The following is a 22,606-nucleotide window of genomic DNA, read 5'->3' as shown; positions in this document are numbered from 1 at the left end:
CTACAAGTGTCGGTAGCTTGTATTACTCACGTTTTGGCAGAGAAAGCCCATGTTAAAACTGCTAAGGAAATCACAGAAAATGTGTCACAAAAACAGCGTCTACATCTTGAATATCAGCCCGGAGGGGCGGGTTCATTGAATGGCTTGCATCGTTCTGGGTCAGGGTAGATTCGCAGTGGACAGCTCCCGCTCCCAGCACGCAGCACTTCACCTTCGGTTTGAAAGAGTCACCCCCAGGGGCTGAAGGAATTGGAGCACCCTGAACAGATTAGGAGGCGTGCGGGGAGGGGAGAGTTAAAGTCGCCGACGGAGCCTTGTCCCTCCTCCTGCCAGACCCACGGTCCGTGCTTCCTGTTTGCTGCTGGCGGTAAGGACAGGCGTGTCTCGGACTCTCGCGGGTTAGGGCTGGGGAAGTACAAACCCGAGCACAAAATCATTGTAATTCGTTCTCAAGCAGGATAAACGAGTGTTAACAATATAGAATACAATTACAAACAAGATGGCTTACCTTACTCCTGCACAACAGCAAGAAGATCCTCACGGCCAGACGAGACAACAGCAAAAAAATGGCGGATGGAAGCTCCGAAACTTTTTCGGATTCGGGGCGTGTTCCTGCTGTTCGAAAAAGGGCGTGGCTAAAAAGTGGAAAGAACAGCAAGGAACACGCCCCCCGAATCTGAAACAGACGGAGCCTATTTGGAGGGACGGCTCTCTCCTCCAATGGCTGGCCTCCGTTTAGGAAGCCAGCCAATGGAGGAGAGGCAAAAAGAGAGGCTGGCTAAATAGCCACTCTAGGAAACATTAAATCTCCGACTTCCGGTTCTGCCTTCGGCAGACCGGTAGTCCTCGACCTAAAAAGACACACCCTGAATGATATGCCACACAGAGCATTAGCTGGTCTCGGCACTTGCTGTTAATTTGCTGCACCCGCCTTAGCATTGTCCCTGCGATCCATTCTCCCAGTGTGAGGTGCCAAGGTGAGCGGTAGCAAAGAAAATACCCAATTGGCGTTGCGCCTAGTTCTGGCGTACACATGGGGCAGGTCGGTGACAGCCGGTGACACCAGTGATAGAACCTCGGCCTCATCGATTGGTGGAACGTGGAGGGTTGCTGTGGTGTTCCTTGGTATATTTATCTTCCTTTACCCCCTTCTACTTTACATTTATGGCGACGAGGTAAACTGGACGACACACCGCAGAACCCACGAGATTTACGGTGGAAAAAAGAAACAAAGAGGAAGTTGAAGTATATGAAGCCAGGAAGCGGACGTTCGGAAAAAATAAAAATAATTAATGAGCAGTGAGAAGAAAATGGATCATCGGAACACATCGCAACAAAGAACTGGCATTAATGAAAGGCAAGTCGTGTGAATGTGCAGATGATCGAGGAAATATTTAAAAAGAGAATTGAAGGAACTGCGAGAAAGGCAGACTACTGATTATCAGCAAGAAAGCTTAAGAAACGACAAGAGTAAAATTTGAGTATGCAAAGTTGTATGAGGCGGCTCACCGGCATCAAAAGGAATCTCCTCAGAAGCTGTGGCGCATTTGAGTCGGTGCGTATATGACGTAAGACGCGAGCTGCGCCATCTTAAGAAAATGAGGTTGACGGTCTAGTCTTTTTCTTCACGCACAGGAAGCGTGCGTGCCGCCATTTTAGAACAGTAAACAAAGACGGAAATTGACCGCTTTCAATGCCGGAAAGGAGAAAATAATCGACTTTGACACACGCAGGAGGAACAAGTCAACTATATTGTCAATGCTATAAGAATGAGAGCATTTTGAGTCACGCACAGGTGAGGAGTGTGAATTACATTGGGAAAAAAAAGTACTTTGAGACAAACTAAGGGAAATATAAACTGTGACATTAGATAACAGAAAAGAGTGATTGAACAGTATTTCAATATGGATTCAGGGAATATACACAATTTGCATCCTCCAGAAGCATTTTTGAAGGGTGCAGGAGTACCACAGGTAAAATGGGAAAAATGGAAGGAGTACTTTTGCAACTACATATCTACATTTGATAAGGCTGATGCACCACTACCACCAGAGGAAAATAAAAAAATACTTTTACACTGTTTGGGGGCGGGTGGTTTAAAGGTGTACAACAACATCACAAAAAAGGTGCGAGAAGGAGGAGAGAGGAATGTTTTTACTGAAGCCATGGAGGATTTAGATGGGTATTACAAACCAACGGTCTGTGTTGCTGTACACAGATATACATTTCTTAGAAGGAAACAAGGTAAGGAGAAGAGTATAGAGGACTATGTTTCAACCTTGAAGAACTTAGCACTCTCGTGAAAATTTGAAAACATGCACGATGATTTCATTAGGGATCAAATAGTAATGTGTGCCGCAAATTCAAACATACAAGACGTACTATGGGCTAAAGGTGAGAAACCCCTTTAACAAGTAATTGATATTGTTAAGAAAGGCAAATTGACTGGTAGATGTGCTAAGGAAGTAATCAATGAGAACAAAAATAAAACAGAAGAAGCGAGTGTAGTGGCAAAAATAAGCGGAAACAAGAAGAAGGTTATGGCTTATAAGAGCAAAGACACCGAAGGGTCAAGATTCAAAGGAGGGGTGAATAGTTTTGAGCAATTGAAATGTTACCGCTGTCGTAGCAATAAGCATTTGGCCAACGACTGGAAATGTCCAGCTAGGAATAATAAATGTACACAATGTGGACTAGTGGGGCATTTTCAAAAAGCATGTAAAAGGAAAATGAAAGAGAATGTAAAATATGTAGAGGATGAGGATGAAGATGATCAAAACTCTTTGGATGACTCTGAGTACAACTTGTGTGTACTAAATGTGATGGAGGAAACAGGAAGTGAGGAGAAAGAGAAATGCAAAAAGAAGAAACCCATGTGCATGGTGGACATAGGAGGAGTGAATAGTGAGATAGTCGCGGACTCAGGTTCATCCTGCACTAAAATCAACTGTGAGGTGTGGAGAGACAAATTCCAAGAAAATTTAGGAATGCATATGGAAGCATCTGATATTACACTTAAAACATTCACGGATGAACCAATTGAGCTGATGGGTTTCAGAGAACTTACTTTTACATTTAAGGAGAGAGAAACTAGCAGCAAGTTGTACGTCGCTGCCACTGGTCCTTCCGTGCTTGGATGGAAAGACCAGGGAAGATTGGGGATAACACTAAACCCAAACAGCTCAGAACCCGTGCTAGTCATGCAGCAGGATATGATAAAGGGTAGTAACTTGGTTGACAAGTTCCCTAAAGTATTCAATGGCAAAATAGGAAAATTGAAGGGATTTCAATACAAAACGAAACTGAAAGATAACGCTGTTCCCTGCTTACACAAGGTAAGACACATTCCGTTAACAATCAGGGAGGAGGTTAAAACAGAAATTAACAAACTGCTTGATGCAGACATCATTGAGCCGACAGAATCTTCTGAATGGGTTGCACCTCTGGTTGTCGCAAGGAAACCTAATGGTAAATTGAGGTTATGCATGGACTTGCGCGACCTCAATAAAAATATCCTTATCGACCAATACCCACTTCCTAGAATTAATGAGATGCTATCTCTCACTAAAGACATGACAGTTTTCTCTACCATTGACCTAGCCGCTGCTTACCACCAGGTACTGTTGCATCCTGAAAGCAGACACCTTACCACCTTTATTTCACCATTTGGGTGTTACAGGTTCAAAAGAGTTCCTTTCGGTTTGGCGTCGGCAGCAGCGTTATTCCAAAGACTTATGCAGGAAATTTTTAAAGGGGTCAAGAAGTTGCTCATCGTTCAGGATGATATTCTTGTGATGGGAAAAGATCAGAATGACCATGACATTAGACTGTTACAGGTGTTAAAAATCTTGGAAAATCACGGAATGACAGCAGAGTACAAGAAAAGCAGATTCAGTAACAAAACGGTCACCTATCTGGGTCATGAAATAACACATGAGGGAATAAAACCCAAGAAAGAACTACTCAAAGCTATTAAAGATGCTCCAGTTCCACAGAACAAGGAGGAACTGAGAGCATTTTTAGGACTTGCGGAGTACTACTCTAACTTGTAAGGAACTTTTCGGCAAAAACTTATAACATAAGAACACTCTTGAAGTCTAAAAACAAGTTTGAGTGATCACAATGTTGCGAAGAAAATTTTAAGGGCCTTAAAAAAGATATTTGTGATGCTCCACCCCTGCAAGGGTTTGATACCAATCTGAACTGTGAGGTCACTACAGATGCCAGTGGTAGGGGTATAGGAGCAGTCCTCACACAAATTGAAGGCAATGGTAAGGAGGTCACCATCGCATTTGCATCTCGCTCATTAACTCCCACTGAGGAAATATACTCAGCTATTGAGCAAGAAGCTTTGGCTTGCGTGTGGGGGCTGGAACACTTCCGCCAGTACATTTGGGGTAAAAGGGTCATATTATGTTGTGACCACAAACCAATGACCAAAGTACTCACAGTAAAAGGATTGTAAAACGCGTCACCAAGATTGGTACGTTTATCGATAAGACTTTTGGATTACAATTATGACGTATAATACTTGCCAGGAGCCAAAAATGTGGTCGCAGATTTCCTTAGCAGTCTACCCTTACAAAACATGGAGAGAGGAGTTAAGGAAGAAGAACTCTGCGTGGCAAACATAAACGAGGAATTCCCAGGCATACAGAAAGAAGATTGGCAAAATAAGTACATGAAAGATGGAACGTTACAAGAAGTTCATAAACTCATTGTAGAAGGATGGCCTAGAAAGAAATGTATAAAGAGTGAGTTAAGACCTTTCTGGGAACTGAGAAACGAATTGTCCGTGGAAGACAACCTCATCTTAAGACAAGGCAAAGTGATACCACCGGTCACATTAAGAGAGAAAATAGTCAACATTTGCCATGAGGGACACTTAGGCATTAACAAAACTAAACAGAGAATTAAGAGTTGGTATTGGTGGCCAGGATGTGATATTGAGATAGAAAGAGCGGTAAGGAACTGCATACAATGTGAGAATTCAGATAAAACTCAGATAACTCTCAGACCCCTTCTACAACCGTTAATCTGCCCCAACATGCCATGGGAGAGAGTGGGTATTGATATAATGGGACCCATAAGATTACAGGAGGAACAAGTGCACATGCTGGTCTTGGTAGACCACTTCTCTAAGTGGCCCGAAATAAAAGTTTGCAGGAAAGTTGAGACACGCGTCCTTGTCACATTCATGGACAACGTATTAACAAGAGAAGGTATGCCTAAGACCATTGTAAGCGATAATGGAAGTCAGTTCACTTCGGACATTTAAAAGAAATTCCTAGACAGGAATGGTATTACCCACAAAACCACTTCCGTGTACCACCCTGCGGGCAACGGTGCCGTGGAAAGATTTAATAGGGTAATAAAAGGCACCATTCAATTAGCGAACAACAATGGTATGTGTTGGAGGAAGGAAGTAAACAAAATGATTTGGGCGTACAGGATAACACCAGGGAAGAAAACACAAGTCAGCCCATTTGAAATGATCAGAGGCAGAACACCTATATCCAAGGACAATATAGGATGGCTCAAGACAGCTAGGAAAACAGAATGGTCGGGGGAAATGGTCAGGAAAAGAATCCAAGATGCGCAAAAAGTGTGCAAAGAGAAATTTGACAGTAAGCATAACTGCAAAGAAATCAACATCAAAGAAGGAGATAGAGTGAGTGTAAAAAGGAGTGGACACATTGCAAAAGGTCAGAATAGATTTCAGCGCCGTTAATAGTGGAAAAAGTATTTTGTAACTCAGCACTGCTCAGCGATGAGAGGGTGTGGCATGCCTCTGCGATTTCTGTTTGTTCCAGATCAGATGTTTGCAACAGCGAACAGAGTATCAATCAAGACATTACAAAACTTAAGCTCAGGGACGAGGGTAATGATGTGGGGGGGTTATGGAAACTACAGATGGTTGTGCCATGAAGCATCAGAATCTGATGGAGAAGGAGATAGCACACTCATCCTGTCTGGCAGTAATAGATCAAGTGACGGTCAGGACCTTGGACTCATTGGTTTCTATTGGGGAATACAGAGACCTTAGCACTGGTACCTCTGAGGTATCTTCTGGCGCTTGTAGCATCACCATACCGGAGGAAGAACAGGATGCGTTGGAACTTTTGGATGAGAAGAGAGACCTTATCATTAGTGAGACTGTTAGCCTCCTAGGTTCGGGAGGTAGCCATACGTCAGAACCTGAAATTATTCCAGAAAGAGACACTATGGAAGAAGCAGACTGCACCAGTAGATTTGGTCGCAGCTTGGTTAAACCAAGCAAATATAAAGACTTTGTTTGAGATTAGTTAGTTCTTCTTTTAACCGTTTATTCTGTAGCTTCTAGGTTCCATCTTTAGTGTTCCTCAAGGAAAGGAGATGTGTTGTGTTCCTTGGTATATTTATCTGCCTTTCCCCCCTTATTGCATTTCCCCCCCTTCCACGCCCTAGGCCCTCACGTCATCATTTGGAATGTTGACAGCTGAGACATTCCACAGTGACAGTTCGTTATGACAGTTACAGTTGACAGTTATTTTAGTTCCTGTCTGTGATTGACACCGAGCTCTCCTGTCCGTTGTGTTTTGTCCTCGTAACTTGAATAAATAACTTATTCCACCAAGCTGGTTCTCTAGTTTACAGTTGCTATGTTGCCTTCGCGACTGACTCGTTGATGTTAAAGTGGTCAGAGAAGCTAGAAGCGTGCAGCACCTCGACTCGGCGCTCCACAAAACGGACGCTACCACTGCTCAGTATCAGCGTAGGCGAGTCTTCCAGTTTAGGGCTTGTGTGAGGAGTAAAGTTCAATAATTGTCCCCCCATTCTGGAAGTGTCCGTAGGGAGTGAGGCGCTGTAATCGGACGGGTCTACGGAGGAGTTTCGTCTCCCTTCGCCCGCCGTCACCTCGTCCGTGATGATGGGATGCTGGAAAGCCTGACACGGGGCTCCTCCCCATGGAGCTCTCACAGTCTGAAGAGCCGACGCTCACGCCCGCGGGGAAAGGGCTGTACATTTTGCGGGGGCACACTGCAAGGACCCTCCGCGCTCTACCAGGTGAGTCAACGTCCCTCTGCGCAGCACATAATGCCGACCCTCTCCCCCCCCCCCCCCCCCCCCACACACACACGTGCGCAGACACCCACCGCAGAGCCCCGCATGGCACACTTTACATGATTTATCATTAATAATAGGAACACTCCTCGCCAAGCTCCCCACCAGGCATGGCCCTCGCATATTAATGGAATGACCCTGACTGTTACATGAAACGTTCGAGGGCTATAAGGACCTTTCGCTCCAACTCTGTAAATATGTAATGTGTATTTATGTAACACTTATTGCTTTAACTTTCCTAATATGTAATTTGTTATTATTATGTAATTTTTAAATGCGTAACTCCCACCATGAGTACCCGTAGTAGCTATATGTATAGTCACCTGCTACTATGTGACTCTAAATTGCACATGTAACCTTTTTTCGCTCTATTGTAAGGCGCTTTGACACCTCTGGGTAATGTGCGCGCTATATAAAACCACTTACATAATAAATTGGGGATCCACACTTTACTCTCGGGGCCCCTGGAGACTTCAGGCAGCTCTCCCTTAAAACATCCAAGAGACTGGGTAGCAAGTAAACGGAAGTCGGTGAAAGAGACTCCATGCATAGACCGAATATAGCGCCTCAAAGCAGTGCAAGTGGGCGCAAAGGTAGAAATAAGTGGAAGCAAAGCCTGACTGCTTTTTAAAAGTGGGCGTGGCTTTTGATCAGTGGTCGAAGTGCATTAAAAAAATATGGCAACTGCGATACTGCATGCAATAGGGGGCAGTGAACGTGGGGGGCAGGGTCAAAGACGTGGCTGAAAATAAAATATCCTGTACGTTTTTTGGGTAGTTCACGGTCAGTTAGGTAACTACGTATAAAATATCATGCAGCTGAAATGAAAAATAAAAACAGATGTTACTCTGCAGGAAATGCACTGTTGTACGTTAGGAAATCTCTATTAGTTAATGTACTGCAGGGGTCTGTGTGTAACTGTCATGTCCTTTAGGCTAGTCCTGTCATGTATGCCCCCTTTTTGCATACAATGTGCCATCCACACGACAGTAGCGGTCCTGAATAGGTGACCTTTTACCTAGTAGTTTGCTCCTGTCTCTTCGACACCAGGCTCTTAGTAGTTTATCATAATCCCTGTACCTGACGCACGTAAACATGTCCTCAGCCACTGCATAATTGTTCTGTATAAGTGTCACCACTTTTTTTCATCCCTGGCCAACAGGCCTGCTGTGCATGATTGCATTGTTTTAGAAAAAACATTTATGATTGCTTTAGAAACATGTATGATTGTTTTCAAAATATATCGCTTCAAGAAGAAACCCTGGAGTGACCACTCTAGTATATATGACCCTTGTTCCCCCTAAAAATTAGAGGAGATATCCTTCCACGCTGATGCAGGGTCCTGCATGCTGAATCTTCGACATGCAGCGGTCTGACATCCCTTGTGGGGTGTCATCCTCGAAGCCGAGACGGGGTCCTTCAGTCTCTACCATCAGGTGAGGGGGTTGGTTCTTCCCTAGGGGATTCTTGGCTATTTACATATTTAAATATATCTATACACATATACATGCTACACCTACATATCTAGGCTAGGTATATTTAGGCAAATTTTGTAGGGTGCGCATTATAGAAGTATGAAAGTGCTACTTTCTTAACTGAACTGTATATGTTCATCTTCGTAGTACTATGATAGAAATGTATCTACTGTTTACTATATTAGACTTTTGTCTCCTGATTGTCGCAGCAGCTGTGTTTTACACAAGATGCTGGACCAATAAATACTTATTGACACGTCCTAACCAACATCCTGTGTAATTTCTGAGAATAAGTAAGCACGAGTGACTGAGAGAAAAGTAGTGTACTATTTTCCATGATCCCTGAGGAATCGGGATTGTCTTTTTCAGTGGTTGCCAGAAACTACCTACACCACTGTAAGATACAGGGGGGCTGGTAGTGGTAATGTAAAGCTAGCTGGTCTAACGGCTGACATATCGTGTTGGGGTGTCCAGATTGGTTTGGACACCAAACCCTCGGTTTAGGTCATCCAAAATGCGCAGGTCCTGGGGATTCCTAGAAACTACACAACATAACCAAAGAGCCACATAATTAAATCTTTATTGGTGCAGTGAAGAATAGTGGCTTGTGTATTTTCAGTGCTATGAGGTCACAGCCTGTGGCAGAAAGCTCAGTGAATATGTAAGTCATTATTTTAAACTTGCATTACACACAGTATAAGATAGACTGCTATAAAAGGCGCACAAATGTTTAAGATAAAGGGGTGCTTCCAAAATATAGATTTTAATAATACGCAGGCTGTACATAATGCAATTATTTACATAAATGTCCCTTCAACACCTTGTCAGGAGTAGTATGCAATGTAAAATTACAATTAAAAGCACGCACTTCACAGCTTTGTTGTTAACTCTTTGCACTACCACTGAAAAATAATAAATATTTGTATTCACTTTGAGTGATTTGATCAAGTAAAGCAATACTGGCTCCCATGCATCCTTCACATTTGCACATTACCTTTTATATTGAGCAGATCAACTTGTTGCATACATTTGCATTTCTGGCAGGCAGGCAGTCTGCAAGACTTGTTTAGCTGTCTGCACCTAGCTCATTTTCACAGCACATGAGACTCACTGAATGACACTCCAGCTGAAGCATTTAAATTATCAGAATTAACCATCCCGGGATGGTTGTCTTTTTGCAGAATGTAGGGGAACGTTTTTTCATAAATCAAAAAACTATTGGCACGTGGTGCCCCTACGATCCGATCTTGGTCACTACTTTTGATGAGAATGAAAGCAGATAACGGTGGAATGCAGCTCTAAAATTTAAATTTGTTCTCACATAGTTCTCATTAACATTGCCCACCTGATGTAGAGTAAAAAAGTGTATTTTTAGGTCGAAGCCTACTATTTGGTTGCGAAAGACATCTTGGGGACATTTTGAAATATTCCCACTCAGAACTAGGGGTGGGCGGAATTTGCGAAATCAACTTTCGCAAATTATCGCGAAAATGTTTAAAATTATCGCAAACAAGCGGAAATATCACGAAGATGCGGAAGTTTTTTTCCGGCATGTTCGCGAGATTATCTGCATGGTTGCGGGTCGCCTCCTGCTTCGAAACGCTCCACCTGCTTCGAAAGATCTTCTAGTGAATCCCCACTGAGTCCAGGAGAATGAGCACCCATCTGCTCGTCAGCAGCAGACTCAACTACGGCAATGCGCTCAATGCCGGCACCACCGAAAATTCCTAAAGAACCTGCAGAACATCCTGAACGGCTCCACCAGACTTGTCCTGAACATCCTCGGTCACCTGAGACCTTCACTGGCTACCTATCAACAAAAGAATTACCTTCAAGCTCCTCACGCATTCCTACAAGGCCCTCCACAACGCCGGATTTGCTTACCTTAACCACTGCCTCTCCTTATACACTCCCACCAGACATCTCCGCTCCACCCAACTGGCCCTGGCCACTATTCCATGGATTTGCAGGACCACGGCTGGAGGAAGATCCTTCTTGTGTCTTGCTACAAAGACCTGGAACGCCCTCCCTCTACATCTCAGGCAATCACAGTTGCTGCCTTCATTCAGGAAGAGACTCAAGACCTGGCTCTTAGACTAAACCACAGATCCACCCCCCCCCCCGCCCATTCACCGCCGTGAGACCCTTATGGGTGAGTCGTCGCGTGTGTCAAATTCGGTTCTGCGATCTCCTCAAGAGCAGATGAACAAGCCCCCAATTCCATCAAACCGCTGCCAGCAACAGGCTTTCTCCCACTGTCACAGACTTCAGCCCGGGGCAAATGGGAAAGGGAAGGTAAACAAGAGAGACTGCCTCAGGTTCTGGTCCTCCTTCTGTAATTCATCTAAGGACCTGCAAAACAAGCATAAACATTTACATCCTCCCTAGCGCTATACTCTAGTCATTGAATCCCTATTACATTCTTGTTACCTGCATCTACGCTGAGGTGTTGCCTCTCTCTATGTATTATTAAATCATCTGACCGATTGGTAGTACGGTAAGCAATATCAGCGCAATTACAGTCTTTGAGATGAGTGCGCATTCAATTTTGATTCAAAAAAATGTATTGACTCTTATACTTTCTTATTTAGAGTCTTCCAGAAGTTTTTTGAGTAATTAGCCTGAACACACACAAAAAATTAGTTCTTGCTTTTACAGTCTTTTCCTTTAGAATTAAACTCCTCAAAAATATGGATTGTCACAGCTATTTTAATTTTACCCTGAAGTTGATAAGCTATTGTTGCGCATTACTCAGGATATTCAGCAAGTCTTTTAGCGCCTTCTAATATACAGAAACAAATAATAGTCTTTGCGCTACAAATTATCTCTGCTGTGCTCAGCGCTACTAATAATTTCTGCTGTACTCTGCGCGACAGTTGCGCTTTTAATTTGCACGATTGCACGCCTTTTCACTCTTACTTGAAACACGGAAAATGCTTCTGTTCACAGAAGCATTCTCCAACTCTGAAACTGGAGCTCCCACGACGAAGGACCTCTGACAGCTGACTGAACTCCCAGCACCGTGGAAAAACTCGAAAGCGGCTCCGGAGAGAACAAAAAACAAAAATGACAGCCTTTTCACACAGGAAATGCGTTTTCGCTCATGGCGCTTGACTCTACAAGCCTACTAAATACAAAAGGCTTCAAAACTAGATTAAGATAGGCCGTTAATATAAACTCTATGAAGAGCGCTCGAGAACGCAGCTTCTCCACAGAAGAATTCAGTTGAAGTGTGCCACGCGTTGCTCGCGCAGGCACATTGTGGTCGCTTGGAAGTCGTGAGACTCAACAGCTAGACAGAGAACCCAAGCAGGAAATGAGCACAAGCGTATCCTTATCTCTGCTGCATGATGTACTCAGTTTGAACAGTAAGGTTTGTAAGGAAGCCTTCCAGCTCGGGCTAAGCCATCTCCAATGCGAATATTTTACTGTACAATGCTGTGCCAAAGCCTTTTTCAAATAAGCACTAGAACATGAAAGAGTGTTCTTGACAGCGCATTACAAGGAACTTGATTGATGGAAACCCCTGGAAATGCATTCCCCCCATTGCTCACTTTTGGCTTTGTGGTTTGTAACTCACATTTGGTTGCTTTCTGTTTGCTGGCTTTATTTGTTTTAGCTGTCCAGCATGTCTGTGTCCCTCCAGTGGGGCATAGTCTGTTTACCAACTCTCTGAACGCTTGTATGAGTGCTCACTTTCTGGGAATTTGTCTTCTTCATCGTAAGGCAGCTCAAGGCGTAGATATGTTTTCAGTTGTCTCCTGTATGCTAGTTCACATCAGTAAACTGCTGTATTTCTTTGGAAATGTTTCCTGTCTCTTATTTTTCTGCTTGTCTCATTCTTGTGAGGAAGAGGTGTGGTGCACAGGCCAGGGTGCCTGACTCCCGACCACGGGGTTCACGGTTCGATCCTCTGTACCGGTGTGGAAATGTGGATTTTCCTGGTCAGTTATGTCCCCTATCTTGGACCCCAACGGTTCTATATGCATGTTACAAGTACATGTATGTTCCCTCCAGTTCCAGTTTCTAAGACGCAAACATATGTGTGTCTACCGTCGACATGTTCTCTGTCAGATCCGCCATCTATGGGCTGGATATTCGAGTCCTAAGTATGAAAGGCCACCGACTTTATATGGCTAAGTTACCATATTTTTACAGTTCAGACAAGTAGGCCCGATTCTGTCCTCAAAGCCTTTCCCTGCTCCCAGCCTCTGACAGCTTCAGCTTGAGCTCGCATCTGTATCCATGAACTTTGTCCTACTCCCTGTGCAGCTAACGGTGCCTGCCTCGGCCAGTTTTCGCCTGTCTGCCAAGAAGTTGTATTTCACCTTCGAATTATCTATTTTGCTCTTCAGCCGATGCATTCCTGTCCAGTGATTTAGGTAAACATTTCCTTTAGCTCACAAGCAGAGGACTCAGCCTTTCCGTCCTCCTGCAAGTGATTCATAGCCCTGTTGCCATGGAAAGTTTTCTGCCCCTCGCATCTCATATAGACACTTAGACGCTTGTACACGCACATAGTCAGTATAGAATAGATTCTGTCCGAGAGTCCTTCTTTATGGATAAACTAGTTCTCTAAACATAGGATGGTAGATATGATTTGGGATTAGGTTGACTTGACCCTCCAGACTTCTCGTCTCCACATGTAGAGCTAAATGTCAAGTCCCCTTCACCCCCTAGTTACACGTCAATCACACGTCATGCTGCCGCGCGCGCATCTATGCCAAGTATTATCTTATAGATCCACCTATGTCTGATAATTCTAACCAATCATGTTTCTTTTATTCCTTATTACGCCTAGTTTCGATTATGTCACTGTCATGTCACTTTTCTTATCAAATGTTACGCCTTCTACATTCGTTTCATTGTAAAGCACTTATTATAAAAATACATGTCTGTCAATAAAATATTGTACTTCACTTCCTGAACTCTCGTGGTGACGGAACCTGAAGGCCGCCACTCGAGTCGGCCATTTTGAATGGAATAAAGCCCATTAGAAAACCTCTTATACCACGGATTCTGCCTCTTGTTATTTTGAGCTATTTTACTTTATTTTAAGACTCCGTACGAAATTCAGTCAGGTAATATTTATTTTATTTACCACATAATGGCGCCCGAACAGGGACACTTTCTCATCTCACGCGCCGGCGGTGCGTTGCAGGCCCGGTCTCCTGCCACAGCTGGACGGACCATAAACGCGTACCAGCAGGATTTCCTGTAAGCTCCCTCCGGTCAAGCGGGGGCGACTGAGGCTGCGATCAACCCAGACGAGGCGGTGAGAAGTGCGAAGTATCCCGACCAGAGCCTAGCTGAGAGAGCAAGATCCGAGGTATACAGAGGCCCACCAGGTTTTCCGAAATTCCGATGTGTAGAGGGTCCGATGTCCGCAGTCGTCGAGTCCTGTCCATTCTCTGAGGCCTTCCGTTTCAAGGAGCTACTCGGTGAGTACCATCGCCGGGGAGGCGTGTTGACGTGCACATAGGTTGTGCCGGTCAAGACGGATTTGGGTACACAAATCCGGTCTGCACTGTTTAGCAGTGTATATGTACTGTTTAGCAGTATATCAAGTATTCCGAAGTATTCAGTTATTGTCAAGAATTCAGCGTGGTGATTAGTTAAGCAGACTGTCATCATTGTCGATCATTATTAAATGTTTAATGTTTAATGTTTAAAGTATTCAGAAAATGTCTTGCATATTGTGGTATGAATGACTGTTCATTGTTCACTGTTCATTATTGTGTTTCTCGTATTAAGTAAGTTCAAGAGTAAGTATCAGATCAGTTGTCAATATGCCGCTCTTCTCGAAGTTAAGACAGATTACTACCAGAAAAGGGGTGCTTGAAGAAGCAGTTCCTATTCCTCCTAGAGACACTCCAGGACATTTCATGTACCATAAACATGGCATAGATGCCATATTGTTTCTTGATCTATGGGTAGATTATACCAAGGGATTACCGGAAAGTCAAAGGTGGCCCGCAGCGGGAACCTGGGATGCAGAGTGCATCATGAAAGTGGAGGAAGAGTTATGGAAAAGAAAGGTCAGACAGTCACAGAAAGACGCTGTTGAGTTATGGCGTAAAGAATCTCATAGACGAACAGAAAAAGCACGTAGACAAGAAGAGAGGAGTAAAGAAAGTTCAAATAAAGTTCAAGAAAATCTATTAATTGAGGAAGGTATCCGAGTGAAATCAGAACAAGTAAATAGACAAAGTAATGCTCTTATGAATGGTATGTATCCCCTTCTAGCCGAAGGACTACCTAAGGCTGCTCCAGAGGTGCCAAAAGACTTGCCACCCCCATTATTTCCAATTAAGGTACATCCAAAAGGGCATCCCAGAACCGCAGAAGATGTTTTTCTTTCCTCATATCTAGATGATGCAGCCCCCGAGTATGCTAACGCCACACCACATAGACCGTCTGGCGGAGGGGTTCAACGTCAGGATCAGGTATCTGTCCCCGTGCAACAGCAAGTCCCGACGCAAGTTTCGGCAAGCACATCTGTTTCCGCATCTGTCTCCGCAGTCGACTCTACAGGGGTATCAACACCCATAGTTGCTGTATCACGTTCAACGAACCCATTCACACCCGACGCCCCAGATGGGGCCACGGGAGGTGCTAGCAGTACTTTTACACCACCTAGAATAAATAAACTTGTTTTTCAAGGGTCAGCACATTCACGTACACCTAAGTTCGTAAGTGAACGTGCGCTTAAGGAACTCCTTGTAAATTGTAGATATGACCCGGTGGTTGGTAAAGAGGATGAAATGGTTCTGGCATCATTACGTATCAGACGAGCCGCAGAGTATTTAGCGAGGTTACCAGGGATGATTACGCATCTGGATAACATATATCATTTTGTTCAAACAGGACGAGATCCAGGATGTATTAACAGAGCTATGGAATTCCAGAAAGTAGAGATACAGGGGGAACTGTTACGTTTTTTCATAAACTGTGTGATCAGAAATCAAGATCGTCCGGGGGTAGACCCGAATGCAATGCTTACTCTTACAAGATGGAGTCAGAATATATCAGAAGGGAGACACGATAAGCAAAATTGTATAATAGCCATGTGCCGAAAAATCCGTAAAGAAATAGAACGTATTCATGAAGAGAGATTGGGAACAGACGAGTTTGAGCAAGATGAAGTGTCCGAATCAGAGAATTCCGCAAGACAGTCAGAAACCATAGCCTATGTAGGCAGAGGAAGATCCTGTGAAAATACTAGATGTTTTTCTGATCCCATACACTCTGTATGTCCAAATAATAGCAGAACGTATCCGACGCCTGTAATAAATCCGAAGTCTCCTGAACATTCGTTTCAAGCCGCAGATAAAATACTACGAGAACGAAGGGGTTACCACCTCCTCGATTCCATGGATGAGCAAGAATTAGCCAGATCAGCCGTTCACTGGATCGTTAGTCCTGAAAAATACGGTGATGAGACCGTAGCACACACGTTTCTCAATCTCAGTACAGATGAACAACGTTTAGCTGGAATCTATATGATTCAGCAACTCCTCATATTATATAAGAGCCAACATGCTGATCCTGGTCCTTTACCTGATATATTAACGGAACTACTCACAAACAGATGGAGAGGTTCTAGTAACAAGTTAATTAAAGAGATATTAGTGTCACGTAAACAGTATGTCCTTTTTGTAAGTCCGGATTCTCTCTCGCTGCCCCATAGAGAAAGAACGCCGTACTATATGGATAGACAAAATCCTTTACGAGAAGTGCACCCAATAAAAGGCGAAGACAATGAGTTTCACCGAGTATTTGTTTACACACCCATATCAAAAATGGAATTATTAGAAATGAAGAAAGTAGTACCTAGCCATGATAAAGACCCAGCGGGTTTCCACCGAGAAATTAAGGACATGTTACTAATGGGAGAATACACCTTTCCTGATATTATGACGATATTAAAGGTGCTTTTGCCTGCTGGCATTTATGAAAAACTGAAAGAAAAAGAGTGGGAAGTGGGAGACCAAAAGATAGACTGGACAGCATTAGCAGAGGAAGAAAGGGGCCGAACTGCAGGTTCAGGGCTCGGGGATAAAGTTAAACTGTTACCAGGTTTATTAGTACAGGTACTGCCACGTTTATTAACTACAAAAAAGGAAGATTGGGGTGCAATCACAGCCTGCAAACAAAAGCAAGATGAAGACACAAGCGATTATTATGCTCGATTTGAAAAATGTTTTGGTATAAATAGTGGTATAAAAGCAAGTAGTGATTCATACCCACATTTATTTGTGACAAAATTAGTGGAAAATGCACTACCTCCAGTAAAGAATAGAATATTGAAATTCGAGAGTACCTGGCAAAGTAACACTCCGTCGCAAATGCTACAAATGTTACAGTATCATCACAATAGAATTAGGGATGAACAAGAACACGAGCATAGACGCATGAAGGATACAAAAATGAAAATGCTAGTTTCTCAGACAGTACCAGCAGATGGTCACAAAAAGGGTGTGACACACTCTGGTGATTCTGCTGTTCCTGTAAAGGGAACTTGCAATTATTGTAAACAACTGGGCCATCATGTACACGATTGTCCAGTCCTGAAACGTAATATAGCTACAGGCATTACAAAGGAGAGACCACGATTAGTTAGACAAGATCAGAATGAACAAGGAGCTATGCAGCATGGACAGTCCATGCCAGCCTCACAGCAACCTATACAGTTTGTGCCAGCTGCACCACCGTTGCCTGCTACTGCCACACAAACCGCAACACGACAACTGTATCAGACTGCACAGTATGAATACCCTGAATATCAGCGTTACGCATGAACCAGCCTAGAGAGGGAAGTTGACTTACCCCTTATCGAGATTCCTGTAGATCAAGAAGGACCTTATGTACATAGTGAATTATTAGGTCAAGATAGAAAATTCTTACTCGATACAGGGGCAAGTCGAACAACTATAAAACGTAGTGAAGTTCCAGGGGCACCCCTCTCAGGCTCTCAAAATGTTTCCCTTGGTTTTTCGGGAAAGCCTATTGTTAATGAAGTATCAAAGCCTCTACCACTTACGATAGGACCTTTGACACGAACTACAGATTTATTGCTTACTAAATCATGCCCAGAAAATCTGTTAGGAATTAAAACTCTGAAAGCACTAGGAGCCATTATATGTTGTTCGCCGGAAGGAGTAAGGTTGTTTTTACGTGATTTTAAAGGTCACTATGTGTCTAGAGACATGGATCCCCGACTACAGACTTTACCAGTACATCTATGGGCACAAGGCCCTACGGATGTTGGTTGCATGAACATTACACCCTATCGAGTCACACTGAAAGCAGGAGTGGTACTACCACGAATGCGACAATACAAGTTACCGCATGATGCTGTAGTGGCTTTGCTGAAAATCATTGATGAACTGATTGCCCAGGGAGTAGTTGTAGAAACAGACTCCAATGTATGTAATTCACCGATAATTCCGATTCTTAAACGAACTGATCCTACTGCCCCACCAGTGTACCGATTGGTTATTGATTTGCGTGAACTAAACAAGTGTATTGTACCACAATTCCCTGTGGTCCCTGATATATCATCATTATTGACAGCGATTGATTCCGAAGCAACATTCTTTACTGTAATTGATCTCAAGAATGCCTTTTTCAGCGTCCCAATAGATCCGGAAAGCCAATACTTGTTCGGATTCAGTTTAAATGGGCGCAGTTTTAAATTCTCACGCGCTCCCCAAGGATTTACAGAAAGCCCCAGCATCTACAGTCAAGCACTGAAACGAGAACTTGACAGTATCCACATGCCAGTAAATACTGCACTGCTTCAATATGTCGATGATCTGCTGATCACCGCGAGAAGCGAGCCAGAATGTGAAAAAGCTTCTCTGACAGTTTTACATTTCCTAGCAGACAAGGGGCACAAGGTGTCCCCTTCTAAGCTGCAATTCTGTGTTCAGCGAGTTATTTATCTTGGTCACTCGCTGTCCAAGGAGGGAAGGCAGCTTACACCAGATCGCATCCAGTTAATTGCTAATATGTCAATACCCCAGACACAAAAGGAGGTGCGGGCTTTCATAGGCCTCACTTCATATTGTAGGCAGTGGATCCCTCAGTACGCATTTCTAGCAAAACCACTCATTCAGTTAACCACACAGGAGGCAGCCACATCGACTGTTCTCCCTTGGACTCAGGAACATACACAAGCTTTTGAAAGCCTAAAGGAAGCTTTATGTCAAGCACCTGTTTTAGCAACACCATGTTATAGCAAACATTTTACACTCTTTGTTACAGAACGCGAAGGTACTGCCTTGTCAGTACTCACTCAGGATCAAGCAGGATCACGCAAGCCATGTGCTTATTTTTCCAGTACATTAGATCCCGTAGCTCAGGCTTTGCCTGCATGCCTGAAATCAGTGGCAGCGACAGCTTTAGCAATCAGACAAAGCGATACCATAGTATTAGGACACCCATTGACAGTACAAGTACCACATGCAGTAGAGGTTCTTGTGAACCGAACACAAACACAACACTTGACCATAGCAAGACTTACTGGTTATGAATTGACATTGTTTCAACCACACATAGAGATCCGACGGTGTAATACATTGAATCCTGCTACACTATTACCTGTAATTGGAACAGACCCACTAGCTCATGATTGTGTTGAAATCATTGAAATAAAGACGAAACCTAGACAAGACTTGACAGACGTTCCATTGTTAGATCCAGACCTGACGTTGTATGTAGACGGATCGTGCATGAGAACAAATACAGGAGATTTAGTGGCCGCGTATGCAGTCACAACAGACACTGAAGTTATTGAGACACATTGTATAGATACTCTGTCAGCCCAAGCAGCAGAACTTATTGCTCTAACACAAGCTTGTATTCAAGCCACGAATAAGAAAGTTAATGTATACACTGACTCACGTTATGCATTCGGAGTTGTACACGACTTCGGCGTGCTGTGGCGAGAGAGAGGTTATTTAACTTCCCATGGTGCCCACATTCAGCACGGACCCCTCATTCATGCCTTGTTAGACGCAATACATCTACCCACTGCTATATCAATTATGAAATGTAAAGCACACACGAAGGTTACTGATACCATTTCTCAAGGCAATGATTTAGCTGACAAAACAGCTAAACAGACTGCTCAGAATCGCACATTAGACATGACAAAGCCAATAGTTCAGACACCAACACAGTGTATGACAATTAAGGATCCCGCACTTGACGTAATTGACATACAGACACATGCCACAGCAGAAGAAATAAAGAAGTGGACTGAACTAGGAGGGATCCAGACAGATCAAGGATGGATGACGAAGGAGAAATCTGTATGGTTTCTCCCTGATTCCATGGTTCAAGCCATTATAGCTACAGTTCACAGTCCAGCACATTTAGGAGAGAAGGCTATGCTAGACAGCATTCAGCACATTTGGTTCAACAAACATTTACGAGCAGCAGCTAAACAAAAAGTTCGTACCTGTATGATATGTTGTCAGTTTAATCCAGGAAAGAGTGTTCCCGTAGAGCAGGGTGGATTTCAGCCTCCTGACCATCCTTTTGAAGTCCTCCAGATGGATTATATTCAGATGGAACGTTGTCGAGGATTCAAATATGTTCTTGTAGTTGTCTGCGCTCTCTCCCGTTGGACAGAGGCGTATCCCGTATCAGATTACACTGCCCCGACTACTGCCAAGCAGCTAGTTCGAGAATTCTTCCCACGGTACGGTTTACCACGTGTTGTATATTCAGATAACGGCCAGCCTTTCTCATCCGAATTAATGAAACATGTCTCACTTTTGTTGGGATATCAGTGGAAATTCCACTGTGTCCGACACCCCGAGGCAGCAGGTCTCGTGGAACGACATAATCAACTTTTAAAAATCAGACTGTCTAAAATATGTCAGGAAAAAGGTGTGGACTGGATAGTAGCCTTACCAGTTGCGCTATTTTACATGAGAATGGTAGCACACTCTCGAACAGGGCTATCCCCGTATGAGGTGATCTTTGGTAGACCACCGAATATGTGGGGGACGCCTATACCCCGTAAAATAACTGATGTTGACTGTAATATGCTGACAGATTACCTGGCTTCCTTGATGTCTGCACTACAATCTTCTCGTTCACAGGTGGTCGCAGCTTTTCCTGACAACACTGAGGTGAAACCCCATGACGTGGTCCCCGGGGACTTTGTCCTGGTTCGGAATTTTGATAGGAAAAGCCAATTGGATCCTAGGTGGAAGTTGCCTAAGCAGGTCCTGCTGACGACCAGAACAGCTGTGAAGATCGAAGGACGGAAAGGATGGGTGCATTCCACCCATATAAAAAAATTTCATGGACTTCCTCCTGACACAAACAGTACTTCCCGTGTGTCTTCCCCCATTGACTCAAAGCTACCTTTGGCTGAGGCCAGTAGCACCGAACTCTATAAACAGAAACTCAGGTCCAGATCTAAACTGTCGGACGATTTGATTGTTTAAGTCCTCTCCAAGGTGAAGCGGTTGAATCTGTCCCGACATGTATCCCTTAGGTCTGAATCATGTAGAGTCCAGAATCATAATGAAACGACATGCTTATTGTAAATTACTGCGTAACCACTGTATTGTGACTTTATTAATTTTGTTTTTCTTGAGTTTTTTAGTAGTTACTACAAGTATATTGTTGCATATGTATTATCCTGTTTCTAAACGTGTTTTCAATATAACTGATGAACATTCTTTTAGTGATCTACCGCCACATGAGTTGTCCTATAGACTTGCGCTGCGCAATAACACATTCATTAGTATGTTACATCATTCCCATCAGACTAGTAATGCCACCAATTGTTGGGTGTGTGGCCGACTCCCTCCCTATCAGAATAACAAAGGAGTTCTGCCTTTCTTTCCACATCCATTCACACACAATGGCTCCTGTGGAGCATGGTTTAGTTTATTAAATTCCATAGACCCAGACACAGCAGTTTTTCAACAACATTGGATATGGGGAAATCTGAATCTAGTTTTATTCAAAGTCTGTCACCCTAATAAGGAGGGTCACCCCAGTAGAACAGGAACTGATTTAGAAAATGAAGTGTATAAATTAGGTAATTTTACGCCTAATCTTATGATTTTGAATGTCAAATCCGAAGTTGAATTAATTCTGCCCACTATGTCAGTATTTCCAGTTAAGGGTGAATTATGTGTGAGAAAAGTTGGTTCCATACATATGGGCCATAGCCAATGTGTTACTACAGTAGAATATAGTGATCAAGGTAAATCTTCATTTAGAGCTTCTCGCCATTCTTACTTCATATGTGGTCAGACGGCATATATGCGTCTGCCTCTAGATTGGGATGGTACCTGTTATATAGCATTCCTTCTGCCACCTGTTTTCCTAGCTCCTCCTGATTATTATCGAAATGTTCATTTAGTACACAATAGAGAGCGGAGAGATCTCCCAGTTGTCGATTATACTGAGACGGCATGGGACAAGTATGTAGATTTCAATAAAGGTATCTTTCCCTATATAGGTACAATATCAAATAGTAAGCTGATACGCAGACTCACCAAGACTCTTGAAGCTGTAGTAAACGAGACTATAGCCGCCCTAGGCAATCTGACAGAGGAACAATCAGTGATGAGAATTGTTGTTCTCCAGAATCGTCTTGTCCTTGACGTCATCCTGGCCGATAGGGGCGGAGCTTGCAGGGTCATCGGATCCAGCTGCTGCATATTCATACCAGAAAATTCGCCATCTGTATATAAAGCTATAACACGACTTCATAAGATTGTAAGCCAGATACACGAGAATCCAGGCACTTGGACGTGGTCCGGGTGGTTTTGGAATGTGATATCAGCCTGGGGATGGAGAGTTCTATCCTTCCTAGGTATTGGCCTTCTTATGCTCTTCAGTTGTTGTTTATGTCTGCAATGTGGACCAGCGATTTGTGGTCTGTGTGCCACATCGTGTATTCCACATCAAGGTTTTGGCTCAAGATCCCGGAAGAAGAAAGAAGAAGAAATGATGCTCCATGAGCAAATCGATGGAATGATGAAGATTGA

General features: G+C 43.6%; 1 protein-coding gene across 3 annotated transcripts in view; it reads left to right on the top strand.

Moving 5' to 3' along the window:
* The first annotated feature begins 6,561 nt into the window (after positions 1–6,561).
* The window catches only part of LOC146813024 (C-type lectin domain family 2 member B-like), a 250,281-nt gene continuing 234,236 nt past the window's right edge, over positions 6,562–22,606 (top strand). Inside the window, exon 1 of one of the 3 annotated variants that reach the window (XM_085620046.1) lies at positions 6,562–7,047. In XM_085620046.1, coding sequence (XP_085476172.1) covers positions 6,948–7,047 — 100 coding nt within the window. In that variant the 5' untranslated portion in view covers positions 6,562–6,947. The remainder of the gene's footprint in view (positions 7,048–22,606) is intronic. The other 2 variants (XM_085620048.1, XM_085620047.1) reach the window with 2 other exon arrangements.

This window comes from Triturus cristatus, chromosome 7 (genome assembly GCF_964204655.1).
Source record: "Triturus cristatus chromosome 7, aTriCri1.1, whole genome shotgun sequence".
Taxonomy (NCBI): Eukaryota; Metazoa; Chordata; class Amphibia; order Caudata; family Salamandridae; genus Triturus; species Triturus cristatus.
This window is presented reverse-complemented; position numbering and strand designations above follow the sequence as displayed.